Source organism: Urocampus carinirostris, chromosome 3 (assembly GCF_059441175.1).
Source record: "Urocampus carinirostris isolate Australia breed hairy pipefish chromosome 3, RoL_Ucar_1.0, whole genome shotgun sequence".
In the NCBI taxonomy this organism is placed as follows: Eukaryota; Metazoa; Chordata; class Actinopteri; order Syngnathiformes; family Syngnathidae; genus Urocampus; species Urocampus carinirostris.
Window position 1 is genome coordinate 57,582,231 of NC_142351.1, and position 9,115 is coordinate 57,591,345.

At 39.6% G+C, this 9,115-nt stretch overlaps 2 protein-coding genes across 6 annotated transcripts in view; both read left to right on the plus strand.

Moving 5' to 3' along the window:
- LOC148370240 (collagen alpha-1(XVIII) chain-like) overlaps positions 1–3,279 on the plus strand; it is a 54,449-nt gene extending 51,170 nt beyond the window's left edge. For all 5 annotated transcript variants that reach the window (XM_088332677.1, XM_088332673.1, XM_088332674.1 and 2 more), the window contains one exon: positions 602–3,279. In XM_088332677.1, the coding sequence (XP_088188803.1) occupies positions 602–815 (214 nt within the window). In that variant the 3' untranslated portion in view covers positions 816–3,279. The remainder of the gene's footprint in view (positions 1–601) is intronic.
- A 2,226-nt stretch (positions 3,280–5,505) lies between these two features.
- LOC148370242 (four and a half LIM domains protein 2-like) lies at positions 5,506–8,889 on the plus strand. Its single transcript, XM_088330086.1, has 6 exons — positions 5,506–5,564; positions 5,645–5,800; positions 7,525–7,699; positions 7,772–7,941; positions 8,334–8,520; positions 8,701–8,889. The coding sequence occupies exons 2-6, from the start codon at positions 5,645–5,647 to the stop codon at positions 8,850–8,852; spliced, it is 840 nt and encodes a 279-aa protein (XP_088186212.1). The 5' UTR covers positions 5,506–5,564; the 3' UTR covers positions 8,853–8,889.
- The last annotated feature ends 226 nt before the right edge of the window (positions 8,890–9,115 follow it).

Consider the following 9,115-nt stretch of genomic DNA (forward strand, 5'->3'; position numbering starts at 1 on the left):
ACTCTCTTTGTCCCCGCATCCGTGGGAAATATTTTTTTATGGGGTCGCTTAAAGGTTTGCTACACTTCGTGTCTACACTTCATACTCAATGCTTCTACTTTTTGCTTAATGCACTGCTTGGAGGTAAAATGTAAACGAAACACTTTGAGAGCCCTACTGCGCCCTGGTGTAATGAAGGTGCGGTTGCACTTTATTCTGGGAAAGTTTAAAAAAAAAAAGCTCCCCGAGTTCAAACGCGCAACCCTCCAGGCGGGCCTGCCAGCTGTTTGAAATCCACTGCATTTTTGCAGTATTATAGTACTTGGATTATGTTCCTGATTACATTTTTCAACAGGTATCTAGTAACTGTATCAGATTACATTTTTAAGGTAACAATCCTGTGTATGTGTATATCTTGGACCGCCATGTTATTGATGCACACACAGAAAAGAGGTACGGGGACTGTTTAGCCAATCGGGTAGCGGAACACAATACCGATGCAAATCCGTGAAGTAGAGAAACCACGATACAGCAAGGGATTACTGTACTTGCCTGTTGCTTATCGGGGCCTAAATTCCATTTAATCTAACGAGGTCGACCGTGAACTATGTGTTTTCTTCAGGCCGGAGAAGATGGTGTGGCACGGCTCTGCCACCAGCGGTCAGCGGCAAGTGGACACTTTCTGCGAGTCGTGGCGCATGGATGGCCACGTGCTTACCGGCAGGGCGTCGCCCTTGCAGAGCGGCAGTCTGCTGCAGCAAACCTCCAGCAGTTGTTCCAGCTCCTACATCGTGCTTTGCGTGGAGAACAGCTACATCGGCCATAGCAGGCGATAAGATAAATACACGTTCTACAAAGACAAACCTGCTTCGGACTAAATGCTGTTTCTTTTTTTCCTTGCAAATATGATTTTTTTTTATCTCATTGTAAGTACCGTGTTTTCCGCATCATAGGGCACTTGGGCTTTTAGGAGCACCTTCAAAAAATAGACTTGTGTCATACCTTTTTTTTATATTTAAGGCTCAATGGTCTATAAGGCGCATGGAATTGTTACTACATTAACAGCTAGTTATTTGTGAATAACTGTATGTATTAATGCAATGATTGATCAGTTGAATAAGATCGCAGAACTTTAAATGCAACGGGATTCGAACTTGGGTTGCGGCAGTAAGAACGTCAAAACCTAACCACTAGATCATCAGTGATCACGCTACAAGGCATTATATTTAATCTCATTATCATATTATTTTTACTCATTGTGCCAGAAAGAAATGTTAAAAACAGAAAGTCACTCTGAAAGATATAGGATAACCCAAAAAAGCACTACGAGGGAAATAACTTTATAGTGTATCTAATGCTAAATCTGAACTTACGTTTACTTATGTCTTTCAGGACGACGGTCCCTTTCAAGTCACATTTATTTGTATAGCCCTTAATCACAAAAATGTCTCAAAGGACTGCACAGGATTACAATGACACCAACCCCTGATCTTTAACTAACATGCGGGCAAGGAAAAACTCAAAACCTCAGCGTGAGGAAAAAATAAACCTTGAGAAGAGGCTTCTCCAATATTTATTTCTGGCTGTGTGAGTATGTCTATTACCTGTATCACTCATGGTCTAGTTGGTTAGGTTTTGGTGCTTTTACCACTGCTACCTTGGTTCAATTGCTGCTGCATCCAATGTTTTATGATTTAAGTCAGCAAAGTTTTTCAATTGATAAATCATTGCACAAATATGATGGTTTACCATAAAGCCTTGCGTAGTATCGCTTAAAAATACCGAATGCAATCAAAATTATATCCACATATAAGGCGCACTGCAAATTTGGGGTGTTAAATGTGCTCTATAGTCCAGAAAATACGGTAAATGTAATGGTGCTAAACAAGATATGTGAAACAGTAGTTTCATATGGTTGTAAGAATATGTAAATGTCACTTACATCTCCAGGAAAATATGTTTGCATCATGAGACTGACAACATTTAAATTTTAAATTACAAACATCATTCCCAAACTTCACATCCTTCCTTTTGGTTGTCTTATTGGGTGAAAATGAGAAGATTGGGAAAGTTGATAAAGATGTATTGTGTGACAATTTCTGTATTTTTCTTCTGCAATTTGGATCCTTTGTCTTATTCCTCTTTTTGGTCCTAGTTAAAAAAATTGGAGAACACGCTGAATATGACTTCTTTTTTTGACAAGTGATCCCAAATGTATCCAATTTCAAATATTAGCCTGGCTAAATGATAAGATTAAAGTTAAGTAGATCCTTAAAATAAGGAGAGAAGACATGACTGTTGATTGGAGGACAGGGAGAGAAGCCTTCAGATAAGAAAGCCCAACCTGTTCTTAAAGCCCCCTCTCCTGTGCCCTTTTAGCTTATTACATTTTGGATACAATAGCAGATCCGCTCCAGAGGGTGTGAAAATCAAAGAACAGCAACATGATTGGCCGACAGTGACAATGATGTAATAATCGTCAATGCTCAATAATAGTCCTAATAACTGACATCCTATGAAAATATCCTTTGCATGTGTCAAAAATGAACAAAAATCAAAGAATAAACTTATCACAGATAATAAAAATGACACAGAAACATGTAAAGACATGTCAATAAAGGACTGTGTGTGTTGTTTAGCGTATGGTATATATCTTTTTTAAGCGTTTGTCACTAACTGTGTGAAGTATTGCAGGATCACATTCATGCTTGGCTGTCATCAAACATCACATCATAAAAACTGAAAAGGGGAAAGGAAAATAAAATCATTTATAAAACGCTCTGGCTTTTTTAAAGTACAAGTAGACACACCATTGTAACTTCTTCAATAAAAGAAAATAAATGTCAGTATGAACAGCTCTTTCTCCAGATTATTGCAAACCACCGACTATTATTACACCACCCCATATCAAAAACTTGCATAAGGGCAAGGAAAAACTCAAAAACCTCACCATAAGAAAAATGAAGGAACCTTGAGAAGGGACCACACATCAGGTAATCCCCCTTCCAGCAATGGATGTTGCAGTAACAAATAATAAACAGATTGTGTCAACATAAAATAAAATCTGTGGTTTGCAATAATCTGTGGTCTGTGCAGCCCTTTGAGACTCTTTGTGATTAAGGGCTATACAAATAGACATGACTTGACTTGACTTAAGCTAAAAACTATTTGTGATTTGACTATCTTAAGTACAGCATATAAACAAGAAATTGTTGTTCATTAGTGTTATCGATGTTAAATAGGGTGTTTCAAACTGGGACTGTTTGTAAAATGGCCATTAAACCTAATCTACTTACTCTATGCGTCCTTGACTTGTTGAAGACTGTTCTTTCCTGAAACATCCATTCTCATCGTTGATTGCTTTAGCTCGCTACTTCAGTACTGAGCACCCCACTAACAAACTACAAACGTAGAGTTTTAAACAGCAAAAGACATTTTCAAAGCATCAGCAGAATTTTTTTACTCGTTTTAAATATTCTTTCATCAATATTTTTAGATATTATCACCATATTATGCTATTACAATTTAAATAACACGGCATACATAGGATACATATTTTTCCCCAGTTTATTTTTCTCACAAAGGATAGCAAAATAACTACCTAAAATAAGGAAAATGGCATGCTATCTGCCCTTATGGACAATTTAGCTGATTTGAAGTTTGACTTTTCTTATTTGACCATAAAAATAAGTAAATATTAAAGGACAATTAAAGTTAAAATACAGTACCCAATTTCTGGCAATCGGGTAACATGTATTCAACTTGCCAGAAAGACAAGTATGAAATAACGTAAAATAATATTTTTCTGTCCACGGGGTACAAATCTTTTGCAGTGTAACACAACTCCTTTTACTGCGAAACAAAAACATAAAAACAAACCTGTGAATTTCACAAATTCAAGCTATGGATTGGAGTGATGAGAAAATGAAAAAAGATACTAAATTAAGTGTAATTTTTGGTACATGTATTCTCATCATCTCATCTCATCTCGTTAGCTGCACCGCTTATCCTCAGTAGGGTCGCGGGGGTGCTGGAGCTCATCCCAGCAATCATCGGGCAGTGGGCAGGGGACACCCTTAACTGGTTGCCAGCCAATCGCAGGGCACACAGGGACAGACAACTCACTCGCTCATTCACACATAGGGACGATTTGGACCGCCCGATTCACCTGAAAGGCATGTTTTTTTGGAATGTGGGAGGAAACCGGAGTGCCCGGAGGAAACCCACGCAAGCACGGGGAGAACATACAAACTCCGCACAGGAAGTCTGGAGCTGTATTTGAACCCACGCAGGAGGTTCCCATGACTTGAACTGTGCCGCACAACAGACTGACAGTTACTGTTTGGCTAGGATGAAAAAACATATGGACTAGCAATGACAAAGAGTGGAATGTCTTTTGAATCACACTTGCATGATACGTAAAAAGAATACAAAAATAATAATAATGGCAATTGTACAAATTACAAGTATATTTTGTAAAAAAATAGGATCACTTTGCAAGATTACGATTTTATTTATAGTCATATTTATATTGCAAAATTCCGTGGACAATATTGATGTCTGGTGTGCGTTAGTTTAAACTCTTTTTATTCTTTCCCGTGTTCGTATTCGTTTTGATTCCATTCTCCTCGTCCGTTCGCTCTCTCTCTCTCTCACTCTCTCTCTCTGTCTCTCTCTCTCTCTCTCTCTCTCTCTCTCTCTCTCTCTCTTCCCCCCTCTCTATGCAGTGTCATTCAAGCCACACACATGCACAGGTGTCCTTACTCTCAGGACCCCCACAGCTGCTCCAGGTGCCTGACTACAAAACATGACTATATGACCATAAACTTTGCTAAACCAACAGAAAAGTGCTATGTTTTAAATTTCAACTAAGAAGACAACATCATCAAACATGTATGAACATACTGTATAAATAAAATATATAATTTCCCCCACACAAATCTAGGCTGAATGATAAAACATAATTCTAAATAACAAAGCTGAATATTTGGCGTTGACATTTCTTTATTAATCCCGCCCGCCCGAGAACCTAATGTCTGGATCCGGCCCCTGAGCCAAACTGAGTTTGACATGACTGAATAATCGTTTTTAGTGTATTTCACAGCTGATGTAAGTTACGACTACTACAACCTACAATCTGCTAACATGGGGAGTGTTACCTAAAACACACACAACACAAGAGGAGTAGTAAAAATAAAAGTGACTTCATTTTATTAAAAAATGTGATCTGGATAAGCACAACCATTGTGATTTCTAGATTCAGGATATCAGATTCAACCTAGATCAGGCGGAAAAATGCAGACAACCAATTTGTTGCTGATTTGTGATATAAATATTCTTCCTATCAAACAGAATTCTTGGTATTATTACTTAGTTAAGTCTAATTTGATAGAAATTATAATAACACAATAATGCCTGCTCTCTTATTCATCTGACAAACCACTTGACTTGAATTAAGGCATGTTTGTCAAGCACTGGCCTTAAAAGGAATGGATACATGAAATGAGAACTCATTTTGGTTGACGCTTCAACTCCATCTGCATCTCCACTCTTCATTTCTAACCATTTCCATTTCGAGGAAGTAGGTGAGGACATAAGAACGAATAATCAATTAGGTAGACTACGACGATCTCATCCAAGCACGTCTGTAACCATCTTGATGCAGATGTCTACACTTAACAACTGCATCGAGTGTAAAGCGTCCCTTTTTGGGAAAAAGTTCATCCTGAAGGAAAAGAACCCGCACTGTCTGAAATGCTATGAGATGTTGTGGTGCAGCAACTGCAGCGCTTGTCTTCAGCTCATCAGCTGCACCAGCAAGGTGAGGCCCGGGCTGCGATGCCTCATCCATGACTTTGTTAAGCGTGATTTTAAAGGAACTGCTTTTTATTGAGCTGTATTCTTATTTAGAGAAATGTCAGTCAGTTTTAGCAACAACCACAATACAGTGAATATTTTTTTTGAAGATTTTAACTGATATCAGGTACAATATGGATTTGAATAAACTTACCGCTTAACTGCTACTGAATTTCAGTGCTGCTCTTGATACAGTAGATCACCCCATTCTATTAAATACACTCAGAAACCTGCAGGGCATCTTTTGTACTGTTTTTGATCCTATTTAACAGATGAACATTTCCTTGTAGGTAGGGATGCAAGTTAAAAATGGGATCCCCCAAGATTCAATGTGAGGCCCTGTGTTTTTTAATCTATATATGCTTTCCCTTGGACTAGTATCCTTTTTTAAGCAGATGACATCCAGCTGTACATTGCAGTGTCCTCTGATGACACAAGTCCTATAGATACCCTTTTAAATTGCATTTCAGATATTAAGTCTTGAATTACAGAGGATCTTGTACAACTCAATCGCGACAAAACAGATGTCTTAGTCATCAGTCCTAAAAGTCAGAGAGAGAATTTCTTACCAAAACTACAAGAGTTTACACCTACAAATTGTGTTAAAATAGTGTGTTATTTTTGGCTCTGAGAAAAATTTTATTCCACATAAAAAATAAAACTTATCTGAAGAATATAACCAGAGTCAATTTCTCATTCAGGCAAACACGGAAGTGCTAATGCATGCTCGTTTAAATATTTGCATACTTGTCAACACTACCGCTTTACGCGTCAGGCTACTGCTTTTTTCCCCTTAAAATGCCTACTGCTTTAAAAAAAATCTTCTTGAGCCAGTGGTTAGCGCGTCTGCAGCACAGTTCTTGGACCACCAGCTTTCCTGTGAGATGTTTGCATGTTCTCCTTGCGTTTGTGTGTGTCTGCTCCAGGCACTGCGATTTTCTCCCGCATTCCAAAAACATGCATTTAGGTTAATTGGACAATCCAAATTGTCCCTGGGTGTGAATGTGTAAGTGAGTTGTCTGTCTTTGTATGCCCTGCGACTGGCTGGCAACCAGTTCAGGGTCTCCCCTGCCCACTGCCCAAAGAAAACTGGGATGGGCTCCAGCACCCCGGTGACCCTACTGAGGTTAAATGGTGCAGATAATGGATGGAACCAGAATGTATTTTGCAAGTAAAAATAAAGTGTGCGATAAAATGTACCACTATATGTCAAATGATTAGCATACATGTTTTTTTGTAATGCCCTGCTCTCTGGCCTTCCCAAAAATAATATTGCCAGCTAGCAGCTACTACTTAACACTGGAAGAGTGAGGTTCGATGGCTGAAAATCCTTTGCTGGGGCAATTTGCTGCTATCCTTATCAGTGTGGATGAGCCACCTTCAAGTCCGTTTCCTCACATGGTTTGTCAATGCCCTGCCCTAGAGTGATTTGTCCATCACATGTATTTGTATTATTATTATTATTATATTTTTATCTTATTTTAACCATGATGTGGGTCTGTGTATTTGGTGTTCCAGGTTGTTGGGTGGGGTACAAGGGAAGGATTTTATTTTCTCATTGTACGTTTACAGCACTTTCAGTGGCAATAATTGGCTGAAAAGTGCTTTACAACTTTTGTTTTTATTGATTTGATTCGATTTGAGTTGACTTGATTCGACAACGGAACTGACCTCTTTCCCCTCTGCCAGGACGTGTCATTCAAGGGCCACCACTGGCACGGTGAATGTTTCCTTTGTAGCATGTGCAGCCATTCCCTTCTGGATCAAGCTTTTGCCACCAGGGATGACCAGCTACTGTGCACGGCGTGCTACAGCATTGAGTTTGCCACCAAGTGTGGCCAATGCCTGATGATTATAAAGCCAGGTTAAAAAAATGCTTGTTTTTAAAGCAAATACAAACATATGATAAATTTCAATTTTTCCCGTGTCGCTAAAGGCTCCAAGAAGATTGAGCACAAAGGCATCAGTTGGCACGAGCGCTGCTTTCTATGCAAAAACTGCCAGCAGCCCATCGGCACCAGTTGCTTCTTCCAGAAAGACGCCAACAACTACTGTACGGGCTGCTTTCAGGAGCTCTTTGCTCAGCAATGCGTCCAATGTAAGAAGGTAGGACACAGTTTTGGCGACCATTGCTGAAAGCATATTTGTGTCATGCATGGCAACCCTTTTTTTCCCTGTTCTTTTGCCCTAAGATGAACAGCACTTGTGTGGCCACAACCTATTATCCCTGGTCATCTATTGCTGTGTGCCGGAGCTGGCGGAGTGCAATCGATTTTGCAGTCATTGTTTATGTTTTTGTGTGTGTGTGTGTGTGTGTGCGTGCGTGCGTGCGTGCGTGCATGCGTGTGTGTGTGTGTGTGTGTGTGTGTGTGTGTGTGTGTGTGTGTGTGTGTGTGTGTGTGTGTGTGTGTGTGTGAGTGGTGGAGCAATTGTAAAAGTGGATTTAATTGAATGAAGATCACATGATCACGTGTCCGTTGTTTCTGCTTCGGTTTCAGCCTATCACCTTGGGAGGGGTTAGGTACCATGACCGGCCCTGGCACAAGGAATGCTTTGTTTGCACCGGATGCAAGCAGCAACTTGCGGGCCAGCGTTTCACTTCTCAGAACGATTTGGCCTTCTGCTTCGAATGTTTCTCCAACCGCTTTTCTAAGAAATGCGCTTCCTGCACCACCCCTATCAGCGGTGAACCATTTCTCAATTGTTCTGTTGTCATTTATCTACGGTGTATGTGAACTGAAGTTTAACTGACTTGCAATGACATTCCACATGATTGATTTGTTATGCAGAATTACAGCGTTATTGCATTTTTCCGTTCACGAGATTTCCCGATTGTACCCCCTTATAAGAGTATTTGCATTCCAGGTCTCGGGGGCAACAAATACATCTCGTTCATGGAGCGCCAATGGCACAACGACTGCTTTAATTGCAAAAAGTGCTTCGGGTCCCTGGTGGGCAGAGACTTCCTTATGTTCAACGATAACGTTTTCTGCCCTGACTGCAGCAAAAGCATCTGACGCATCAAAAGGAAGCCAACCCAAACCAAATCTAATCAATTCTATTCCTACATTTGCTTCAGCTTTAATTTAGCTTTCAATTGCTTGTTCCGCATGCACACACAATAGTTTCTATTTGTGCTTTGAAATTAGAACCCAAATATGAACTAATATGATATCATTGTTGTTTTGTATTTGTGTAATTATTAAAGACTATAAGGACATTCGTGTTTCATTATTCACAATAATATTCACCCTAAAAGATCAACATAACAGTATATTCT